At 34.8% G+C, this 24,700-nt stretch overlaps 3 protein-coding genes across 3 annotated transcripts; 1 reads left to right on the forward strand and 2 right to left on the reverse strand.

Annotated features, from left to right (window-relative positions):
• The first annotated feature begins 5,520 nt into the window (after nucleotides 1–5,520).
• Nucleotides 5,521–9,924, forward strand: LOC131649393 (nucleobase-ascorbate transporter 11-like). The gene is made up of 10 exons (XM_058919155.1): nucleotides 5,521–6,923; nucleotides 7,009–7,106; nucleotides 7,211–7,381; nucleotides 7,487–7,587; nucleotides 7,776–7,911; nucleotides 8,023–8,073; nucleotides 8,189–8,476; nucleotides 8,574–8,808; nucleotides 8,891–9,171; nucleotides 9,279–9,924. The coding sequence occupies exons 1-10, from the start codon at nucleotides 6,209–6,211 to the stop codon at nucleotides 9,498–9,500; spliced, it is 2,298 nt and encodes a 765-aa protein (XP_058775138.1). The 5' UTR covers nucleotides 5,521–6,208; the 3' UTR covers nucleotides 9,501–9,924.
• Nucleotides 9,624–13,295, reverse strand: LOC131649392 (putative U-box domain-containing protein 50). The gene is made up of 8 exons (XM_058919154.1): nucleotides 13,038–13,295; nucleotides 12,817–12,929; nucleotides 12,556–12,680; nucleotides 12,025–12,469; nucleotides 11,794–11,934; nucleotides 10,961–11,500; nucleotides 9,997–10,590; nucleotides 9,624–9,894 (listed from the first exon to the last, which is right to left on the reverse strand). The coding sequence occupies exons 1-8, from the start codon at nucleotides 13,204–13,206 to the stop codon at nucleotides 9,688–9,690; spliced, it is 2,334 nt and encodes a 777-aa protein (XP_058775137.1). The 5' UTR covers nucleotides 13,207–13,295; the 3' UTR covers nucleotides 9,624–9,687.
• A 4,287-nt stretch (nucleotides 13,296–17,582) lies between these two features.
• On the reverse strand, nucleotides 17,583–18,227 carry LOC131648641 (uncharacterized). The gene has a single exon (XM_058918381.1). It carries the CDS (start codon nucleotides 18,225–18,227, stop codon nucleotides 17,583–17,585), a length of 645 nt encoding a protein of 214 aa, XP_058774364.1.
• Between the last annotated feature and the right edge of the window lie 6,473 nt (nucleotides 18,228–24,700).

Consider the following 24,700-nt stretch of genomic DNA (forward strand, 5'->3'; position numbering starts at 1 on the left):
AGATTCCCTGTTATCTTGCAGTGAGCTTGTAAAAATGTCGGTGAAATACTCTTTGAGCGGCCGTTCACATGTTTCTCACCACTCCACCACACCTAGGGGTGGCAAAGCGGACGGCCCGCCTCGTTTAGGCCTGCCCCATTTAAGTTCGTCCAAAAGCGGGGTGGGGCGGGACGGGCCTACTTAGGTGTCCGAGCTCAAAAAACATGCCCGCCCCGTTTACTAACGAGTTGGCGGGTTGGCGGGCCGGCCCGTCAATTTTTATTAATTTTTTTATTTTACAATTTGATTTACCACATAATTTACAAAAAAATTGATTATAACCAAAAAGGTCGATAAAACATTTTTTTAGCGACGCACAATAGAACTTTAACATATCTTAAGTCCAAACAGTTCAAAAAATAAAACAAATAAAGATCAATTATAACAAAAAAAACGAAATAAACTCAACCACAATAAAAAAGCGTATCAAAATAAATAAATAAATAATACATATCACTCTAATCCTATTTAAAAACTAACTACTAAGAAACCCAATTAAGAATTTACATAAGACAGACAGTGATAACAATTACACCGCATAATACATCACAATGCATAAAATAGTAGTGCATAAAATATCAACAGTTCAACACCTAACTTTCTCACTAATTACTTCATATAAACTTTTATATTAACCGATTCCTTAATTGTTAAATCCAAAATTTGTCACACTTATAACTCAATAAATCCCTCCTTTTCTTAAAAGCAACATCTATTTCTAAAGAAAACATGTGAGTTAATGTATTAACAACTTAATAATTATGCATGTTATACAACTGTTCTTTTATTTCAAACTTTTCCAATCAACACGTGTATTAGAAAATTATAGAAAGAACGTTATAATTATAATTCAATTTGTATGTATAATAATTTAGAATACAATTCAATCAACATAATTCTAAGAGAAGAGTGTTGTTTTTATAGTTAAAGTTGTTTTAATTCTAAATAAAAAATAAATTTTTTTAACAAAAAGCCCGCGGGCAAAACCCGCCCGCCCCGCCTCGGCCCGCTTTTTTAAGCGGGTTAGGCGGGGCAGGCCAACTTAAGGTACCGAGCTGAAAACCTCAGCCCAGCCCGCCTAAAATGGCGGGTCAAACAGGCCGACCCGGCGGACTTGACCCGTTTTGCCACCCCTAACCTCACCCCTCGGCTATCCTTCAGTTTTTGGATACAATTTGATTTACGCCTTTGAGACGCTTTCCCATGAAAAAACTTAGTGTTCCTGTCGCCGGCATTGAGCCAGACCGCACGACTCCTTTGACGCCATATAATCTCCTCAGTCTTTTGAATAAAATCTCTTTGCTTCTCGAGCACTTTATAGGTCCTTATATCATTGACCCCGGATCCCAAGTGCCAGCTTCTCTAAGTCTCTCTTCAATTCTATTGAGTTCCCTCTTCACCGCCCCCGAACAATACTCTTTGAAAGTCTCTCCCAAGCCTTGGAGAGATTTAATTTTCTGAACGCCACCATTACCCCAATATCCCAACATGATTTGACAGCATTCTCACAAATTTCGTTAGCTACTTATAAATGGGAAATAAATTTTAATAAACAAAATGAGAGGTTACCTCATCGGCTTGATGATTTTTCATGAGATAAATATTTGCTTCTTTCTTATTTGATAATTCCATATCATAGTTATATATATATATATATATATATATATATATATATATATATATATATCTTTTCTTCTCTTTAGAATTTTTTGAACTTTCATTTTAATTCTTACTATAGTTTCGAGGGCAGCTTGATCTCATATACCGTTTCTTTCAACATCGATGATGTGTACGAATTGACAAGAAACTTTCTTTATTTTTATTTAATTTTTGGGGCCTTAAAATTTGTTTTTGTGTACTTAAACGTGTTGAGCCTTTATTACACTAGTACGGAATTACAATAAACTTAACCACAACGATAAACAAAAATAAAAAATAAAAAATCATAAACAAATTAATAATTAGGTGCAAAAGAAAACGTGAATTAGAGAAGAAAAAAAAATCTCACCATCCCAAAACCCAACCCAGAAATTTCTTCAAAATCCGAAGCTATGTGTTGTGGCCAACATCCCTTCTTTCCAAGAGACGCCGGCACCGATCAATCTCCGTCGGCGCTCGAAAACCTCCGCGTCCGCCTCGCCGACACCGAAGCTCGCCTCGCACGCGCCAGAGCGCGTGAAGCCCAGCTCACGCTCCGTCTTCACGAGATGAAGCGTTTTCTATCTGTTATGGAAATTCTTGAAGGCTATCTCAAACGCCGGTACCGTCTTCAACAACAACGTCTCGCTCGCCTCCTTTCTGTTCCGCCTACTGTATAACCGTCACCGTCACCGTCACCGGGAACCCTGTCTATATGATGTTGTTACATAATTGTGGATGTTTGTTGTAAAATTTGGGATGCTTTAGTCTTTAATTTTAGCGGATTCGTGGAAATTCGTTCGGATTCGTTGTTGTTAGGGTTTTTATTGTTTAGGTTCAAGAACTGGTGTTGTTTTTTTTATAGATTTTGTGAATTTGATTGATGATATAAGATGGAAATCGTTACTTTGTTGTTTTTCGTGTTGTTTGTAGATTGAATTGAAGCTGTGATGTGCTATTTTCTCAGGTAATTTGTTGTTGTGTTAGGTTGAAACTTGAAAAGGTGAATTGAATTCATGTTAGGTATATCAATAATTTGATTCATATTCATGTGCAAATAGCTGTTGATGCTTATGTGAATAGTCGTGTCGTGTCAAGATTGCTAAATGTGCCAGAAGTTTAGAAAGGATCAAGTTAGTCAGGATACATTGATTTCACACGATTAGCACATTGATGAGTGTTGGATCATGATCAAACAGTCGGTGTTTTGGATTTTCAGGAAAAAATTAACATCAGCATATTTGGCGAATTGTGCGATCTGAATGCAATAGTTCCGCAGTGCGTTGATTGTGTGAATGCAGGGAATCTGTTTTCATTTAGAAGAGTTTATTAGTTGAGAGTTTTATTACATAGTTGTGTTTGAGTGGTTAGGACTTAGAAGAGGTTATGAAAATAGAATGGCTTATAGAAATAGGTCATGCAGAGTTATCCCTCGATTTTTCTTTGATTGTACAATCTGTTTAATTGCGAACACTTAGATGATAATTGATAAGGGAAGAGGAACCTTTAGTTGGGATATTGTCACATTGCATTGTTACTTTATGCTACTTTGTGGTCTAGTTACCTGCTTAGAATTAGAAAAAGGAAAGTAAGAGGGGTAGAGAAGTTAAGGGGAGAGAACTTAATTTTGTCAAAATATGTTCAGAAAGTTTGTATATTTTAGGAAATAGTTCTTCTCATTCTTATTGTAGGGAAATCTCATTGTTGTTTGGTATCTTTGTCTTATTTAATTTCTTTGTTAACCATTTTGTAGAGATGAGATTTTTTTATAGCCTAATCGGAAGAACATATGTATCACATTTTTTTTGCTTTCTTGCCCTTCCCTTTTGTCCTGCCGTGTGTTGAATCTTCATCCACCCCTTTGCATTTCCTTGCTTTTATCTTTCTAATCAGGTAAGGTGAAATTTCTTGATCATCTATAGTGAATTTGTTATGAAAATTGGGCAGCATGAATTCAGTCATGAGTTGGTGAAACTGTGTTAATGATCACCTTAACCAACAAAAAATGAAAAGGTAATGAATGCATCAAATGCAGTTCATCCATCAGGTGATATATGGCATGCCTTTTGTACTCCAGCAGATCACATATTACTTTGAAGTTTTACTTTGGTAAATTAGCATGGATCAGTGTTTCTATGATCTATCTAATATGAACTGTTTTGTTGTAGAGTGTTTTATGCAATCATGCTTGATTAGCATTACTCAGTTTGGTATTCTGTTGTCTCAGGATTGAACAACATCATGAAAAATGTAGTTGTTCAGAGCATTTTGAATATCATGGTCTGGGTTGATTTTATTTACTTTGATCTTGTCTAAAGGAATACATTATTTGACTGTGGCTGCCATAGAAAACCAGAGTTGATATGGATGGAAGAGCCATTGGTCATAAGATATCACTTTTTTTTTTTTGCATTAGTTGAAAATAATTGAAATGTGGTTTTAGTTCTGTTCCTGTTATAGATGATTATAGAAGACTATAATAATCAGGTAGGCATTACCAAGCTAGCATCATTAACTAATCATGAGCCCTGAAAGAAAATTAGGAAAGTCCATTTGATCATAAGCCAAGGCTTAGACCTTAATTTTGCAGAAGGGTCTTATCAATCTGAGAAGGTTATGTGTAAAATGAAGAGTTATTCTCAGCATTTTTGGCTGGAGTGAGGTTTATCTAAACAGTGAGGAGTTTGCCTAGATGATAATTCATTGATTTGCTTAGTATTTGACTGGTGCTGTCCTTTCTTAAGTTGCATTTTTTCTGCTATTATGTATTGTGCATTTGTTTGTTTGAATTTGAAGTAGATACATTACAATATCTAGTTTATAATATTGGTTTGCTTAATCCTGTTGTAGACCTTATCTTTATTTGATGCTGCCAAAAGTAACGGACAACCACATATACATTACAATTCTTGTTCCGCATTTGCCATTCATCATCTTGGATCAACTTCATTAATTAAAGTGTTTCTTCTTCTTCTAGGTTCAACTTGAAGTTGGTATGTTTGTTAATTTTGTCCAAAAGTTTGTTTAGCCTCTTTAGTCTTTATCTCCTCATTGATTATTCTTGATCTTCTAAGTACTTCATGGAAATTGATTATCTCACGCCCATGTGTTCAACCATCCAACAACGTAATTTGTTACTCCTAACTATGACGGTTCTTTTTATTGATGAATCTCTCTGATGGTTATGATATTAGTTTGTTTGGTTAAATGTTGCATAATAAGGAGAGTTAATTTGTAACAAGCTTAAAGATTAATAAATTGTAACTTCATGGGGAGTGTTAGAATATTATAAATATATTATAATATCTATTATTATTTGTTTGTGCAAAACCAATCTTAAAACTTGTGTGTGAATATAACAATTTATTCCTTTCATTATTTGATCGATGTTTGAATTCAGAGTTCGTATCATTCAGCTTTATTATATTACGGTTTGGTGACTTACAAAAGGGGAAAAAATCATGAAAAGTTTTAAACAATTGAAGAGTGATATCTTATATTATACTCATCTTAACTTGTTATTATGACTATTATTTCCATTTTGATTCTTAAAACTCAAGTCAAGTAACTAATGAAGCACAAAGTAAGTGGTTGTCGACTTGCTCATACCGTCCTTTTGAAAAGATTAGATTCCCATAATCGCACAAATAATTTTTGTTCTAAAAAATAGTTACTAGTTGAAAAAAAGTTTAGAACTCTAACAAATTCAAACGTAATCACAAAGTCATTTGTTTATTTTAAATAAAAAAAAACAGTCATAATTATGGTATGATATGACCGAGGTTAAATGTAGCCTAATAATAAGATTGCGGAATATGAAAAAAATTTTGTCAAATAGTTTAGTGACTGAAGTACATTCTTTGAAGTACATTCTTTAAAGATGAACAAGTAGGATGTCGCTGGTTCGAATCCGCACAATCTAAATCTAATGTCTCTACACAATTACCAATTGAATTGGTTTAACGGGACGAGTCATGAAGTTAGTAAACATATAGTTAGGGAAAACAAATCATGAGCTTAAGTTTTATGTGTAAAATTTGCTAGATAAACATCATCCTTAGACCTTAATTACATTGTGACAAACAAATTAAACTACTTTCTCATTAGAATAAAAACAATGAAACTTCAGTTACAAGTAAAGAGTCCCACGTTGTTGTAGTATCAATTTCCACTTTCCACCAATAAAGAAAACAAAAAACAACAAAATTAAGATTCAGACACTTTCCATCTCATAATTCACCTCCTAAAAATTAGTTTGTTACACTGTCAACATCAAACATGTCAAAAACTCTCACTCACACATCTTATGATAGAAACATGTAAGCTGCATTGAGTTAAACTTGTCGCCATTTCACTGTACCTTTGCTTCTACTCCCTGTCTCTTCATCTGGAGTTTGTTTTTTCCCTTGCTGTAGTGTGAAGCCTCATGCTTCTCTTCTTGTCATTGTAAAGTTACTATCTTTTTTCTTTGCATTATATTGGGTTGAATTTATTCGAGTTTTCAACGGAGTTTTCCAAGGAAAAAGCTAAAATGGAAACTGGGTTAAGCTCGAAAAATTTAGATAAGGGGAGGATTAAGAAGGGTGGCAATAGCAAAAAGAAGGAACTTTCTAGTAATGGTATCAAAATTGAACCTTTTGTTCCTAGAAGAGATCATAATCCTAAAGAGTTGAAGACTTGGGCAAAGAGAACTGGGTTTGTGTCTGATTACTCGGGTGAAGTAGGTACTAGTGCAAGTGGGAATTTTGATAGTGATGTTGTTGATTATGATCATAAAGAAGTAGGAGGGTCTTCTCCTAAGATAGAGATTGATCCGGTTCTCGGGGTAGCGAGGCCAAGCCAGGACGACGAGATTGAGCTGGATTCTGAGTCTAAGCATGGAGGTAGAAGGAGTGAGAAAGATAGGTTTTTGAGGCCAAACTATGCTTTGAATAGGATTATAGGGAACCAAAATCAGAAGAGGAAAAATGGGGCTGAACTTGTTTTGGATTATGGTGAAAAGAAAATTGATTTGAGAGGGAATGGTGAGACTAATGGATCAACGGAGAATTTGATTAGGGATATCAATTGTCATGGACTTGGAGTCTCTGCGGTTGTTCCACTTCCAGAACAAAAGAGGGAAGAGGAAGGTGTAAATGAAGGAGAAGTTAAGGTGAATCTGTATGCTGAAGGAGAGGAACCTGCGGAAAGAGGGTGGGATAGACCTTCTGAAATGAAGTATGGACTTACCGAAAATCCTGGTTTTGGTTAGTTATTAAAACAGTATGGTTGGTTTAACTTGAATTTGTATGGAAAAATTGATATCTTACATTATAGCATCTTTAACTGCAGTACTTCTTATCTACTATGGCCTGCAGCACTACCTATCATTGATTGGCTCATTAGTGTTTATTCCGTTAGTAATGGTTCCGACAATGGGTGGAACAGACGTAAGCATACGTGCTTTTATGTAATGGTTAATGCTTTGATTATGCAAAAGAAAAATTGACAGTTTTCCATACTGATGTGTTCACTTTTGCGTCAATGATTACAGAACGATACTGCTAATGTAATTTCTACGATGCTGTTTCTTTCTGGCGCCACAACGATACTACATTTGTACTTTGGAACTCGACTTCCTTTAGTTCAAGGGAGCTCATTTGTGTATTTGGCTCCGGCATTAGTTATCATAAATTCTGAAGAGTTTCGAAATCTTACACACCATGTAAGTCACATTTAACTTTTGGTTTTTCTTCTTATTGTTTACTGTTTCTGTTTCTGTTTCTGTTTTTTTTTTTTTTATATTAATAATGTATTGTTTTAACTGCAGAAATTTAGACACATAATGAGGGAACTTCAAGGAGCTATAATTGTTGGTTCGATATTCCAATGTATTCTTGGATTTAGTGGTTTGATGTCTATTCTTCTCAGGTAACAAGAAGCTGCATTGCATGTGATATTTTCTTTAATTCCTGGTAGCTTGATAAATTGACGATATTTAATATTTGGTGAATGAAACGATTATAAAAGCGACTGAACTTCATCGAATAAAGTTATCAAGACTTAGCACTCAACTATTTGTGTTCATTCGTTGCAATTTTACTACTAATTTGTTGTAGGGTGATCAACCCAATTGTGGTGGCTCCAACTGTTGCTGCTATAGGTTTAGCATTCTTCAGCTATGGATTTCCACAAGCTGGCACTTGCATCGAAATCAGCATTCCACTAATAGTATTGGTTCTTATATTCACTCTGGTGAGTTCTCGTTACCCGATCGACCACTTCATTTCTTTTTGTCTTTCATTAAACGATTTCATCAGTTGTTTTGAAACTCATATCAATGTTTCCTATTTTTCTTATTTGAAGCATCTTCGCGGAATATCTATCTTTGGACACCACTTGTTTCGAATTTATGCTGTAAGTATATAAAGTAATATGTGACTTGTTTTGTGCCTACGTCTCCGACTGCATAGTGGCTGCATTACCTATATATATATTAACAATTTCTGTCGACACACTTTAATATTTGCAGGTTCCTTTAAGTGTTACGATAACTTGGATATATGCATCGTTTTTAACGGCCGGGGGAGCATATAACTACAAAGGATGCGATCCGAACATCCCTAGTTCAAACATTCTGATCGATGCATGCAAAAAACATGCTTACACAATGAAGCATTGCAGGGCTGATGTATCAAATGCATTGTCAACTTCTTCATGGCTCAGAATTCCATACCCTTTACAATGGGGTTTTCCGATTTTCCATTTTAGGACTTGCATAATCATGGTCATAGTCTCGCTGGTTGCCTCCGTGGATTCTGTAAGTACATAAAGAGAGTAAACATCGATTTCGGTCTTTGAAAAATCACGTTTAAACTTTCAAATGAATTCATGTGAATGGTATGTTCATTTTGTAGATTGGAACATATCATAGTGCGTCTCTGAGAATTAATTTGACGCCTCCAACCTCAGGAGTTGTGAGCCGTGGAATTGCATTGGAGGGTTTCTGTAGTATCTTGGCCGGTCTTTGGGGTTCAGGAACTGGTTCAACTACCTTGACAGAAAATGTTCACACAATCGACATAACAAAGGTGGCGAGTCGGAGGGTAGTGGAACTCGGAGCAGCCTTCATGATCCTCTTCTCATTTATCGGTATAGCAACAAAACTCAAGACATGATATCATAACTTTATGTCAAAATTGTTAAACAAATAATAAGCTCTCTCTCATTGTAGGAAAGATAGGTGCTCTTCTAGCTTCTATTCCACAGGCATTAGCTGCATCAGTACTATGTTTCATATGGGCCCTTATTACCGCATTAGGCCTCTCAACGTTACAGTATGGTCAATCCGGAAACTTTAGGAACCTAACGATAGTTGGAGTTTCGTTGTTCCTTGGTCTATCAATCCCTTCGTATATTCAACAATACCAGCCTCAAACCAGTTTGATATTGCCCTCTTATCTGGTTCCTTATGCAGCCGCTTCTAGCGGACCGTTCCATTCAGGAATTAAACAAGTAAGCACTTATCTATGATGACATCCATTGCATAAAATTTGGATCCCTAAAACTACTAGTTGGTTTCTTTTCTATGAAGCAAAGCTAACTTGTCCTATTTGTGTTAGCTTGATTTTGCAATCAATGCCCTTATGTCCTTAAACACGGTGGTTACAATGTTGGTGGCATTCGTACTGGAAAACACGGTACCAAGAAGTTCTCAAGAACGAGCGGAGTATATATGGACACGACCTCAAGACATTGCGACTGATCCCTCGCTGGCATATGCGTATTCGCTGCCAAAGAAAGTGGCTAGATGTTTCTGTTGGGCAAAATGGTTAGGAGTATGATGACAAAGTTTTCTGTCGATTTCCTCTATTCAGCGTGTGTGCCAACATAGATGGAAAGTAGCGATGTTTTTGCTACAGAAGATATCGAAGCTTATGAACAATAAAAACGTATAGATGGATTGATTTACAGTATACGAAATAGTAAATAGAATGTATAGCACTGATTACTTATACATAATTCTTGTAATTAATAGATAATTCGTTTTTTTGTAGCTGATCTGTTACTATGCCAGTACTGTATTAGAGAACGAAGGTTATGATTAGGGAAAAGTAACGAGTTGTCGAGCCTCAAGCTCTTAGGCGATATTTCATTTCCAGAATCCAACCACTCTTCTATTGCTTCTAGCTCATATGAATATCCATCTGCTGCAATGTGCGGATTCCTCATTATTTTCTGCACCAAAATTATAACCTTATGTTAAACCGTAACCAAAACCGCAATATATCACAATAGAATACATATACATATACATATAAGTTTGATTAGGAGGCTAACCTGAAGGATTGGACAAAGGAAAATGTTGGGAACTTTAATGGAGTCACAACCCTTTCCTTTGATCGCATTGAGTTCTTTCATAACTCTTGTTATGCTCATTTCTTCATTGGAAACGCACCTTATTGCTAAGTCCAAAAGTTCTCTTGCAACATCAAATGGCCATTCATCACCAATCTCATCGAAAAAAGCTTCTGTATCGATTGTCACCCAATTTCCTCTTCCAGTCAATAGATGCAACAACAAAACCCCTATTGCCTTCATATCCGACTCGACATTACATTCTTCGTTGCAGCCATGAAGCTCGAACCCTGCCACCCTTGCAACAAGGTTTTTGTCTAGGAGGATGTTGGATGCAGAAATGTGACAGTGTATGATGGACCTGAGCTGAAGTGTATTGACAAAGCCTATCCCTGAGCAAACTTCTATGGCTATCCTTATGCAATCTTGATAGCTTATGGCCCTTCTTCTCTTGCAAATTAGGGCTTCTTCCAAGGCGCCGTTGTCCATGTATTCGAAAACTAAGCATTTCGGGTCCGAACAGAAGCCCAATACAGCAACCAGATGAGGATGCCGAATATCACCAAGAGAAACCAACTGCAAAAAATAAATTTTAACTTCAGAAAAGATCCCTACAACTTATAAGCATATAATTTGGATACAGTATGAAACAATCACTGAGTAATCCGGAGGATCAATCTCACCGGCCACTAGCAGCAATCCAATTAAAACTAGGGCAAAGTTCTGTCTGGACTGACCAAACACAAGTATTGTTGGCACGGTGATTCGAACTAGAGACCTTGAGAGAAACATATTCTTAGGTCTCAAACCTTGACACAGTAAACCTGAGACCTTGAGAAGAACATACTCATAGGTCTCAAACTTTCACCGACAGGCCAAATCCCGGACTTAACTTCAGATAATTTAATACAAGTAGATATCATATTTTTCTTGTTTGCTTATTTACCTTAGTTAGGAAATCTTGTTGGGACAAGGCAAGAGTAGAATCAATCATCTTGATTGCAACATTAGAATTATTAATGTTTCCTCTATAAACATTACTCCAATCCCTACCAGATTTCAACCTCAAGTATTCCGAAAAATTGTTGGTAGCTATGATGATCTCTTCCTCTGTGTACTCTTCTAAGCAACAACTCTTCTCTTTTAGCTTATTGCATATTCCTTTGTCATCATTTTCTTTGAAAAACATAATCCTTTTGTTCAACACATCTCTTTGTCTACTTAGCTCCTCTATTTCCATTAACATCTTTGTTCTTTCAGCCATTACGTTCTCGAATTCGGTTTCACATTCTGAAATTTCCAATGCGGAATCATGAAGTTTACTTTGAAGCTCCAGTTGTAGCTCTTCCATTGAGCTAAGACTTTGCTCGGTATCTTCAATATTCGTTCTGATTTTTTGAATTTGTTCTTTTTCTGTATTTAGTTCCTTCTTTAGCTCTTCCTTTCTTGCCATTTCTTCACTTATTAGATATTCAAGTTCTTCTTCCTGAAAAGATTCATAGCTTTTGTGATACCGAAATTATTTCACAATTCATTACACACAAAAATAGTCGAATGAGACAACATTTCTGTAAGTCACGATTCTATTCTTAGTAGGATAGTTTCCTCTACAAATACCACAATTTGTAAATCATCAACACATCCTATCAACGAAGCGACTTCTATGCATTTCTTAACGCTCTATGGAGCCATCAATAAACCTACAGTTGAGGGAGGGACAGAGTTCTTCCCTCAGCGCAATCACTTAAAGAAGAGAGAATCGCTATTGAGAATTATTACCCGAAGATTGGATATATAAATAGCCCATTCAGCTTTTGCATGCCTCTCCAAATTCTCCTTTTCTTCTTTTCTCTTCATTTGGATTGTATTATAAGCTTCATTCAGTTTATCTGTCAAGATCTTAAATTTCTCTGCACCACTCTAAGTTTGTACCAAAAATGGCCAATAAGTATAATCTGAAAGTGACATTGAAGATGAGAAAAGAATAATCAGCATTCTAGTTTGAATTACCTTATTATCAGAATTTTTAAGTTGTTGTACAAATGGCTCAATTGGACTAAAGTAAGAATCATCATCATTGTCTTGTCCACAAACTCCTTCGTCCGTGTTTAAGGATAGTAACTCTTGAAAATAATTATCGATTTCTCGGATATAAAATTCCCACTCGTTTTGATCAATCTGAGACTCCGAACTTGTCGATGATCTGCTAGAACTAGAACACCCTTGGTTGGAATCAATAGTTTTATCACAGAAAATTCTCGCTATACAATCTTTAAAATTCATCTTATAATCTCTCATTTTGGCAACCTTGACGCCACTATCGTCCTCCATGGTTATCTCATCGTTTTTCACTCTCGGCGAAACTTGTTTCCCTCCACAGATAATGAACAATTCACAGAAATCCGGCTTGTGCTGATGAACGTAGAACAATCCGTTCATGGCGTCTTTCGATTTCCTATACAACAACGAAAATATAATCGAAATTCGAAACCAAAATCATATTTAACTCATAGAAATATAGATAGAAAGAAATAGGAATACATGGAAGGCCTCATGAATGAAAATCCAATAACCAATTTGGTTATTCCAAGGCCAAGGATCAAATCTATAGTGAGATTTTGCATTGGTTTATCAAATTTCTCAACCTCAAATGTTTCAGCAGGAACCTGCAATATGATATAGAAGCCATTCTTTTAATTATTTGAGTTTGTTAGTTTATAGAAGCACTAAAATTAAAACCAGACTCAGGCCTAAAAATATGCACACGGCAGGTTTCAGGCCAGACTTTATCAGTTTCCTCACTTTGTCACATAAAGCTATATACTTGGAAAGCAAATTGTTGATAATGTTTTGCTCATAGTTCCGTATCCGTTCTAGTTTCTCTTCGCATGCACCTTTTGCAGGGAGTTTTCCAACTGTTACAAAATTACGAAATATAAGCACAGTGGTAAATTATCAGGCCTTTGAAAAGACCAGACTCAGGCCTAAAAATAAGCACATAGCAGGCTTCAGGCCAGACTTACGGAGTGTATAAACATGATCATTGGAAGGGTTGTATTTGACATGTAGGATGATAATAGAAATATTAGGATGAGAATTCCATTTTTTGAGGGCCCAATCCAATGTTTGAAATCCATCTAGAACATCATAGCCAACTGCAACATATATTTTTTCTGTTTGAGTAGCATCCATGACTTAGAGAGTTGTTAAATGTGACAGACAAGTTTATGAAATGGAAAATATAGTTGTGAAAGAAGTTAGGTGAATATTGATGGACGATGTTTACTAAAAGTGTGTTGAATGCTATTATGTTATAACCAAAGAGAAACCTTTGGACTTTTTTGTATTGCTTTCAATACTTGGAAAACATAATGTGCATGTTGTTGGTATATTCTTAAGGATATTACCATGATTTTATTTGTGAAGTTAAATTTATTTACTATGAAACAGTTATGTACAATAGTGATTACCAGGAATCTGAAAAAGCTGTTCTTCTGTTTACATTATAAAATTTCCGGGAATCTAGTAGCAATGCTTTTCTTCTGTTAACATTATAAAATGATAAAGGGTGTATTGGAATATAGGATTTTAAAATATTTTTTTATGATAAATTTTTTTGTGGTATTCAATTAGAATTTTTATAAAACTAAAATAAAAATTTTATAATATTCAATTAGACAATTCTAATTTTTTTTCAACATAATGAAATCTATTATATTTAATTGATATTTCTTGTTACTTATAAAAATATCTATTGATATTCAAAAATTTATAAATTTTAATGGAATTCTATTATGGTTAATCACCATTTTGCCTCGTGTTATATAGGGCGAATTCCAAAAACAACCCTTTAAAAAAAACAGATCTCATTCCTGCCATTTGTAAATTTCTTGTTTTGCCTCTCGTTAAATTTGATCAACAAAAATAATGATGTAATAGTTAGTTTATTTTTTATTTTTATTTTATTATTACATGGATTATCCGCATTGATCTTTTAATTTACTTTTTAGGTTTTTTATTGCCAAATTTGTTGACGTGGAATTTTATTTTTTATTTTAAGTTATTTTTAATTTTACCTAATAATCCTTTATTTATTTATTTTAGTTTTATTAATTTATTATTCTTAAATTGTTAAAATTTAAAATACCTAGAACATCCACTCCTTTCTCCAACATCTTAGCCACCAGGACAATTTGATTTCCTTTTCTATTAGCTTTTATCAATATTTATATATTATATAGCTACTATTTATTTTTCAAACTTGCTTTAAGCCCCTCCAAGCCTGCAAAATATTCGAAAAGTCACCATTCATATTAAATCTAAAGCTTATAGTAGTAATCACTACCATGATCCAGCTAATACACTTTCTAGCTAGCCCAATCTCTTGCAAGATACACTCAAGAGAGTTATAATCTACCATATCATAGACCTTTTGTAAATAATTATATATTTTTAAAAAAAAAATTGGATCTATTTTTTAAATTAGAACATGACCTTCAGTTTGATTGGGGCGGCCCTGCTGAAAAGAATATGGAAGCAAAATCTTAAATTCCTCAAAGTAATAGAACTCCTACCAAACATAAGGAAGAAGAAGGATGGTGTGTTTTTCATATTATATATGCCGCCCTAATTTAAAATTTAAAGGTCAAACTTAGGACCTTTCAAAAGCGTTTAATGGGAGACAACCAATCAAATAAGATTTTATTTCATTAGAAATTTCATGTTATTTCAATTAATTGTTTTTTATTTTATTTTGTAGCATATCATATTAAGAAGCAATATGACAAAGATTTGAGAAAGGGGTGAAAGAAGAAAGAGAGATTAAAAACTCACTATAATCCTAATTTTATCTCTAATCTCTTTAAAGTTTCTAGTGTTGTTGTTGTTGTTGTTTCAGGGAATGAGTCCAAAACAAAGTCACACCTCTCGAGAACCACCATCGAGCAAACAAAGGCAGAGTGGATCAAACAAAACCAATACTTCAACAACACCATGCAAGACGTGCAAGGCTTCTTTCGCTCCAATGACATGTGAATTTGGAATGTCCAGAATTTTTATTATTTTCCTCAATTTCCTTTTACGTCCTACAAGTCAATATCTCAAGTCAATCTAGAGTAGTACCTACAATACTCATTTCTCTTTTGTACCATTTCTCTAATGCTTTACTTAACGAATGAGTTTGTGGTTGTTGTTTCTTTCAGATTTACAAAAATTGCAACTTTAGCAATGAACAAATGAACCAAAAGCAACATCAGATAGAAATTGATCCTCAGGAAAGTTCCTTGCAGATTGAGAGTTGAAGAAGAAAGAAACAACCAACTAATTTGTACTCAATCTCCAGATACCTCGGTTAGTAAGTTTTAAGCCAAAAATTCCTTTGTTTACTTTTCCTTCTTATCAGAGTATCCGTACAATTGCTATTTTCTAGAATTTGCACTATTTCTGATTTAATTTATTGGTTTGATAAATACACACTAAGACATTGTTTATGGTAAACTCTGAGCCTTTTTTAAACTAACTTATATATCATGATTATATCCTTTGCTGACCACTTTGAGCCTAAGCCCTTTCTTTCGGTGACATAGCCACATATAATAGCTAATTCATTTGAAAGATTAAATTTTTCCACCCTCTCTTGGAGTTAGGTAGACAATTTAGTTCCTTGGTCATATGCAATTGAATAAGTTTGGGGTTGCTCTTGGAAGTGAGCAAAGTTTAAGATTGGGGTACTAGAGATATTGGTAAAAAAATTTAAAAATATTGAGGAAAAAACTGAAGAAGTCAAAACAACTTCTTAAAAAAAAAAAGAAGAAGAACAATAATAAGGACCAATAAAAGTATAATCTCTAGTACCTATTACAGAAGCAATAGTAAAATTATAAGGAATATGATAACATAAGGAAATCTAGGTACCTAACTCCAAAGGTTTAAGCCTACTCTCCGAAATCATCCTACCTTAACATAAGTCTCATTACAACCTTAAAAGCCCTCTGAAAGTGTGTGTTTGGATTACTTTAATTGATTTTGTTAGAAATTTTATAAACTTATGGTAAAATACTTTTGTACGTTGATTGTGTGACTACCTTTTCAATGCGTGTGAATTAGTTAGATGAGAGACAGGTTGAGTACTTGTTACATTGGAAGAACTTTTCCAATTTCGCTCGATTGAAATCGGGAACTAGAATGATGATCTTGTAAAACAAGTATTGAATGGTAATGTTCATTTGTTATTGTTGCAGTTTGTTTTTTTGTTTGAAATGTGCAGTTGCAGGCAAGTTACTTGAGGACAAGTTACTTGTCTGTTCAAGGGCTCTGCGAATTTTGACTACAAGTGACGAAATAGAGTACCATAATTGGGATTTGGAGAGCATTGGAAGCCATTGGAGGTCAGATCTTCAAGGATTTTCTTGTGCAACCTTCATCATTATTGTATGGTATTTATTTGTATCAGTATAGGTAGCTAAACACTCATAGGTTATATTTATTTGTTATTGCATGTTTAATCGAATTTATGTTTCTATTTAATGCCTCTTTTCCTTAATTCGTATTATTTGAGATACTCTATTAATAAGATCATGGGCGTATAGAGAATACTGACCCTTAGCCTATGAGTTTGAACTAGGAAAATTATTGTACTTACGCCGGTTGAATAGGGATATGAGACCTCTAGTAGTGGCATTAAAATTAATCATTGTATCATCGTCTAATTGCACTTACGTGAGTTGAATCGGGATATGAGACCTTTTGTAGAAATCAATAAGCTATACACTAAGGGATTGAATATAATGGATTTGTTAATTCGCCGTGGAAACATAACGTCGATCCATTCAAGTAATAAATTAGACTTTAGCAGGGAAGAAATAAGGAATTCGCTGCAAAACCTAATGATTTCTCATTATTTTCAAAACAACTTTTATTTTTCACAATCAAATTTGAAACCCCCAAACTGTTATTTTATAAACGTTGCACAATATTTGTCTTGTTAAATTACAACTTCTGCATATACGATCTTATTTTATTACTTCGACAATATCGATACACTTGTCGAGAAGTTATCAACCCCATATTAGATTAGCTTAATGTTATTATTTTAATTTTATAATTTGTTTATGACCAATTTTGTATTTGTTAATATTACAAACTCATAAGACAACGATAAAATGATTTAGGTATTTGTTCATTTTTTTTTTACTAAATTAAATTAATTAAAAATAAGTTAGCATAAAGTAATTTTTGTTTGATTTATAATAAATTGAATAATAAATATTAAGATAAAAATTACATTAAAATATACTAAAAGCTATGAATTTTGATTTCAAATGAAATCAATTAAAAATCTAATCAATTCTACTTTAATAAAAGTCAAACACATTAAAATCAATTCTACATTTTTAAAATTATTTTTAATTCTTTCAAAATAGAAGCAAAAATTATACTTATCAAATTTTAGAGAATAAATATTTACAATATAAAAAAATACAGCATAGTTAAGTTAAGTATAAGCAATAAAAAATTATAAATATTTTCACATGTCAAAATAAACCATGCTAACCCAAAAAAAAAAAACCCTACGGGCCTAACCGTTTCAACCCAATGCGAGCCTCAACCGAATCCGGTTCAACCTCAAGAACCTTCCGATACACATTCTTCGCTTCTTCTCTCATCTCTTTCCATTCGTAACATTTCCCCAACAAACACAACGCTTCCGAGTTATCACCTTCTTCACCACTCACTCTAATCGCTTCTTCAACATCCTCCATCGCCGATTCAACTCGCCGCTTCCGATTCAACCTAAGTTTCATCTCCGCCCTAAAAACCAGCACATCGGCGCGCTGTTCCGGGGGAAGAAACTTCGCGGCCGGAAGAGAGAGAGCGGTGTCGATGGACTTGATGGCGGAGGTGCCGTGGTTCATGAGGTAGAGTGCTCTGGCGCGGAGAATGTGGACGGAGGGATCCCTTGGGGTTATGGCGAGGGCTTGATCGGCTTCTGAGAGAGCGTTTTTGGCGTGGTGGGTTTTGTTTGTGGTGGATCCGGCCCGGTTCAGGTGGCGGGAGGCTTGGTTCAGGTGGCGGTTTGGTTCGGGTTGGCGGATTTTGTTGCGGGTTCGAGTTTTGGATTGGGTTTTGTGGTTGCGGAGATAATTCATGAGGAAGAGTAATGATAGGGTTAGGGTTAAGATTCCGAATTGAATTATGGCCTCTGTTGAAGCCATTGATTGTTTCTTACTGTGATGGAATTAACTCGATTTTGTGCTTGTTGAACGATAACGGAGTTTATATCGTAAAAAATATGGCTTTTTCTTTTGAAACGATAAAAAATATGATTTTGTATTTATCGATAAATATATGACTTTGTATCACACGATTCTTGAAATGTTTGATGTTAAATTAAAATATATGACTATCAGAACAGAATACTATTGGTTCTTAGGTTTAAATGGTTTAAATGAATTTTTGTAAATGTATGCGATTTTGGATCCCTTTGTTTAAGATTTTTAAAAAGTATATAATTTTTTAAATAATTTATTTCAAACTTAATTTTTATAAAAAAAAATTAATTTTAATAAGATAATATACTCAAAATATTATAACTATAAAAAATAATGTTGCTCCGATCTAGAACTAGGTGAATATAGAAGTTGATGAATCTGATGCCCAAGTTAATTTTAGATTCAAGATGAAAGGAGTGAAAAATGGAGATCAGAAAGTGAACCTTGCATTTTGCGTGGGAAGGCTTTTTAAATTTGATGAGTTGTCCTAAAAAAGGGTGACATTGATGGAGTTGGCCGATGCAATTAAATATAACTGGGTGGGTGTAGAAGTGGTGGAGACCCCATATGTTTTAAATACAAAGACAACTATAGACGCAACTGACATTGTGATCGGCGATCCATCAGATTGGTTGGTCCTTCCTGTGGGTTCAAAAAAGAGCATATGCAATCTCTTTGATGGGTGTTCAATTCGCCTTTATTAGTGTTTGTTCACCAAGGTAGGTTTGCGGCTGTCTTTGTCCACAAGAGGTGGCCATCTTAAAGTACTAGAAAGTTGTCCCTCTCATATTCATTCGGGGTGTTGGGCCTTCATGAAGGTGTTCGAATTTTGGGTTGAGCACATGTCTTAGAAACCTTCTCCACGACTATTCTTCAACCTGTGTTACATTGTGTGCATCTTCTATATGATTAGGGGCATATCAAACTTCACCTGGATTATGCTTGGTTTAGCCTTTTCACTAACAACTAGGGCCACTTCCTGAGGCATTTCATGCTGGTGAAACCCCTTACCCCGGAGACTCGTCTTATTTTTTATTCTAACCCGCCCGAGTCCTCTCGCATTTACAAGAGAAAATTTGTGAAGTATTGGTCTTGGCCTCATTTCTGTTCTACAATCCATTTCTACCATATTGAACTAGATTCCCTCTCCACTAAAAAGGTTATGATGACGGGAGATTTAGATTCTCTATACTAGAGTATTGGCTACACACAAGGTTCGACTCTAGCAAAGTGTCATCTTCGTTGCAGAGGAAGAACAAAATTGATACCCGCACCATTCTTAGTGTGGCCAGTCACACGAAGATGAAAGAGATCTTTAGTGATGGTAGAGTCCCAATTTTTTTGACATGTGTGGTTGTATCTTGTAGATAACATGGACAAATTACAAATGATCTACTCTCTTTTCAACGCTTAAGGCATCAAACTTGGCTTTGTTGGTCGGGACATTACGTCTCCCCTACAACTTATGAACCTTCCTCTACTGTTAAGGCTACTGCGGCTGCCCCTGGGGTTGATTAGCTTACAATTGTTGCTGCCATTTTGTCCATGCAAAATCTGCCATAGTCTTCTCATGCCCGGTGAAGAGGGGTCGGGACCAAGATTAAAATTCTCCATTGGAGGAAGACTCTCCTAAATAGGTTTGTTTGTCTCGGGATGCTGCTTCAAGGTCGCTACTCCTTTCCTCTGCTCGCCAGCCACTCTCTAAGTCTGTGTAGGCTGAATTGAAATGAGTATGATGGGAGAATTTAAATTATTTATGGGAATTCAAATTAATCAAGGTCCAGAAGGAACCTACATTCACAAGAGAAAGTATACAAAAGAACTTCTAAAGAAGTTTGATATGGCTGACAGCAAACCAGCCAAGACTCTAATGCAACTAACTTGCACTCTGGGAAAAGATGAGGAAAGTAAAAAGATAAAACAAAAGGTATACATGGGTATGATTGGTTCTCTCCTATAATTAACTTCTTCTAGACCTAATATCTTGTTCAACGTATGTTTATATGCTAGATTCCAATCAGATCCTAGAGAATCCCATTTAATAGTTGTTACGAGGATTTTTAGATATATGAAAGGTACTACTAACCTCGACTTGGTTTATAATAAATCAAAAGATTACAAGTTAGTAGGTTATTATGATGTTGATTATGCTGGAGTACAATCTAATCTCATGGTCCCAATAAAAGACAATCAACCATTGCATTATCAATAGTTGAAGCTGAGTACATTGCAACAGCTGGTTATAGCACTCAGATTCTCTAGACAAAGAGTCAACTAGAATATTATCAACTAAAAGAGAGTAACATTCCTATCTTCAGTGACAATACTTCTTCTATCTATTTGTTTAGGAATCCCATCTTACACTTTAGGACTAAGCATTTGAGATAAGACAACACTTTATGAAAGACTATGTTTAGAAGGGTATTTTAGACTTAAAATTTATTGATACAGATCATCAATGGGATAATATCTTTACAAAACCCCTTGCTGAAGATAGATTTGTTTTTATTTTGAGAAATTAGAAATGGAAAATTGTCCTGATTAAATGATAAATCTCACCATGTGTAGCCTCTAGATGGTTAAAATGTGATTATGGGAAACTTGACTTCGAACCAGTTAACCCTCAGAATTAGAAGGTTCTCTAGGTTAGAAGATCCTAAGTCAGAATCCCTCAGGGACCTTCTGTTTTTTGAACTCTGAGTTATATTAATGCTTAAAATCAAGTGCTATTGTTGTGGCTTAAAAGTGAGACAGATGTCTTACTATTTCTTTAAACAATAAAAAATGATTTAATGACCTTTGAGAGTTATTTATTTTTGGGTAAAATGAAATCATGTTTTGGTGCCCTGATATCATTAATCCATTCTCTTTTCTAGAATAGCAATGATCTCTTCTATCAAACGTGTCGTGTTGTAAAAGTTATTTTTGTAGGTTTTCAAGACAACTATTGAGTTCACTTTTGTCTCAACTCTGAACCTTAATCCGCTTAAAATATCTTACACTTCCTCTTCTCCATTCTATTTAAACACCATATCCACTACTCACTCCTCATCACCTATTGTTTTTCAAACCTTCTTTAAAAATCCTTATTTTCTCCTTTAATTTAGTTAACAATTTGACATGTTCTATGGACCTATTTACCTCATTCTTGTCAAAGAATTCTGGGTGAATGCATCCATTAAGAAAATCAGCCAAGATGCTTTTAAAATCCATTATGAGGTCTTCGAATTCCCGATTATCATTACTCCATCACATATTGCTAAAGCAATAAAGTGTGAAGATAATAACATTTGCATTGAGCAATTCATAAGAAACAACCCCCTCGTCTCCAATATTCTTGAATGTATTTATGCCAGTCATGAGAAACCTACAAGTGCCTCTACTCTTATTCCCATTGCAAAAATATGGCATCGGTTGCTGGTGGAAAATTTCCTACCAAGAGAAAAGTATCTAGACTTGCTCACTTTTGATGACAAGCATCTCTTATACTTCCTACTAACAAGGGTTAAAGTTAGCCTACCTATCACCATCTTCAACTTCATGAAATCAAAGATCATGGCCTCACGCGAGGAAAAATCTTTCTTCATTCCTTATGGGTGAGTTCTTTCAGAAATTTTCTCTCAAGGAATAGTTAAGAGGTACAAAAAGCAAGCTTAACTGATGATCTTGTGACCTTATAAGGCTTGAAGCTTGATGGCGCTAAAAGCTCTAATGGTCAAAGGTGGAAGTCCAGAAAGATTGCTTTCGGAGTTAGACTCTTTTCCATTAGCCTTTGTTCTTTTTGTCACCACTAATTTCTCCTCTAGAAGATTTTCCCTTCTCGTCTCCTCCAATTTATCCTCTAAACTATCTTTTCTCTTTTTTTTTCTTTTTCAATACAAAAATTGTAATGTTGAATGATTAATGAAGTGTTTCTTTTCATTCTCAATTAATATTAGTAATTTTCGATTTCATCTATCTATTTTTTGATTGATGGCAAATGGGGGGAAACAGTTAACTAGATATGATTTTGATTCATTTTTATCATACGATAAATCCTAAATATTTAACAATTATGTGGATTAATTTACGAGATTATTGTGCTTATTGAATTTTTCTACTAAATCAAAAAAATTTCTAAGTCTTAAACTCAAGGGGAGCTTGCAAACCTCACTTTTTATACTTCAACTAAGAAAATTTTGAAGGTTAAAACCTAGGGGGAGCTTACAAACCTAACTCTGATTAATATTTGATTATCTATTAAGAAAAATTATTCATCAAAATACTTGTGTTTGTCACCATCAAAAAGGGGGATATTAATAGGACAAGTTTGGTTCTACATCTTCAATCCTTAGTTTTGATGATAATAAAGTATAGAGAATAATTGTGTACACTAATAGTTTCGTTAAGTGTGCAGAATCTTAAGATAATGAAAACAGACACTGGACTCTGGACAAAGTAGACTCTGGACTCTGGACAAAGAGACTCTGGACTTTGGACTTCAATCTATTCTAAAATAAAGTTGAAACATGAAGAAGTGTTCATCTGATAGTCAATCATCTAGACAACCGAGACTACGCTTCTGCAACAAATAATCCAGATTTGGACTATGAGGCCAAGAAGATATTGTGCCCAATGGGTTTGAACTATGTCAAAATACATGCATGTCGTAATGATTTCATCTTATATAGGAAAGAGTATGAAAACTTGAAGGAGTGCCCGAGGTGTACGGAGTCACGCTACAAGTAAAAGGACATTGGTGTTGATGACTATGATGGTGTAACTAGATAGGGTGTTCCTGCAAGGTGATATGGTACCTACCGATAATTTTGAGGTTCAAGAGATTTTTTTCTAATGTTAGTGACATGAAGAATACTAGATGGCATGCATATGAAAAATTGTGTGATGGAAAAAATTTCCATGTAGATGATTCAATGCAATGGAAGAAAATTGATACCTTGTTGCCAGATTTTGCCCTTGAACCGAGGAAACTTAGGCTTGGACTTGTCATCGATGCAATGAACCCTTTTAATAATTTGAGTACTAACCATACGCCATGGCATGTACTTCTCATAATTCACAACCTATCTCCATGGTTGTGCATGAAGCAGAAGTATATGTTGCTATCGATGATGATTTAGGGTCCAAAACAACCAAGGAACGCCATAGATTTTATTTAACGTCATTGATTGAAGATTTAAGACTTTTTTGGGAGGAAGGTATTGATGTTCATGATGTGTATGCAGGTGATAACTTTAAGTTGCGTGCCATGTTGTTTTGCACAGTCAATGACCTTCCTGCATACGTTAATTTGTCTGGGTACATCATCAAGGGACATAAAACGTGTCCTATATGTGAAGTTGATACATGTCACTACCAATTACAAAAAGGAAAAAAGACAGTTTATCTTGGGAATCATAACGGCCATATTCATTCAATTTAATCGATTATATCAATCAATTAAATAATTAATGAGGCCCATGGATTCTTTTCTTTCTTGGTGATTCCGACTACTATATAAAGGGAGGCCTCCCTCACTTTAAATCACGCCACTTTCCAATATTTTTATATTTGTTTGGAATTTATCTATTTAAGTTCTCTCATTCTCTCTCTAGACATTTTCTTTCTTTACTTTTGGTTGTCTTAGTGCTTTGGAGTAAAATTTTATTTGTGAGAAGAAATTTTGTAAGTGGTTGTGCTGATCTTTGATAGTCTTAAGGGTACGATACCTTTAAGAAATTAAGTTTTGTTTTCTTTATATCAACCATAGATCTCTGGTGTTGGTTTTGTGAAACATAGCTGGTGAAAAGCTTTGGTATTGGGTGAAAGTCGTCCATAAGTTGAGAACAAGTTTGTTCAAAATTCAAAAGGTCAGATTGTATTAAGGTTTGTGGGCATAACCGATAAAATCTCACAAGTCTATAGTGAAAAATATCAAGAAGAACTCTTGGGGACAAGACTAAGCCAGCATTTGACCAAACCTGAATAACTCTCGGGTGTAATCTTTCTATCCTTATCCTCTTTAATTTTCTGCAATATAATTTATTTACTTTACTTCCGTTATGCTCTATTACTCAAAAACATTACTAACACAGTCCTAATCGAGAAAGGGAAAAATATCCCTACTTTTCTAAAACAACAATTCACCCTCTCTTGTGCTTGAGGTCAATTCACCTTGGTGCTTAGGTCTATCATCATTTACATCATTTATTTTCTTTGAGAAGCTAGAAATTGGGCCAGATTTAGAAACTAGACGCCTAATTCAACACTAGTCATCAACAAGATCAAGAGCCAAGTCTACCTGGATGGAAATAATACAAATGCAGTTTCTTCATCCTCTATGTATGAGTTCCAAATCCTAAAACTTTTCAACATCAAAGTCAATCCACCCAATGCGCCTTAAATCCTTAAATTTTTTGGCAACCTCATCCTCTTCG

This window comes from Vicia villosa, linkage group LG2 (genome assembly GCF_029867415.1).
Source record: "Vicia villosa cultivar HV-30 ecotype Madison, WI linkage group LG2, Vvil1.0, whole genome shotgun sequence".
Lineage (NCBI taxonomy): Eukaryota > Viridiplantae > Streptophyta > Magnoliopsida > Fabales > Fabaceae > Vicia > Vicia villosa.

Coding starts and splice junctions, on each gene's coding strand:
- LOC131649393 (XM_058919155.1), top strand. CDS start 6,209: ATGGAAACTGGGTTAAGCTCGAAAAATTTAGATAAGGGGAGGATTAAG. Junction 6,924..7,008: donor TACCGAAAATCCTGGTTTTG/GTTAGTTATTAA, acceptor CTTTAACTGCAG/TACTTCTTATCTACTATGGC. Junction 7,107..7,210: donor CGACAATGGGTGGAACAGAC/GTAAGCATACGT, acceptor CAATGATTACAG/AACGATACTGCTAATGTAAT.
- LOC131649392 (XM_058919154.1), bottom strand. CDS start 13,206: ATGGATGCTACTCAAACAGAAAAAATATATGTTGCAGTTGGCTATGAT. Junction 12,681..12,816: donor ATATAGCTTTATGTGACAAA/GTGAGGAAACTG, acceptor ATCATATTGCAG/GTTCCTGCTGAAACATTTGA. Junction 11,935..12,024: donor TTAAAAATTCTGATAATAAG/GTAATTCAAACT, acceptor GTACAAACTTAG/AGTGGTGCAGAGAAATTTAA.
- LOC131648641 (XM_058918381.1), bottom strand. CDS start 18,227: ATGGCTTCAACAGAGGCCATAATTCAATTCGGAATCTTAACCCTAACC.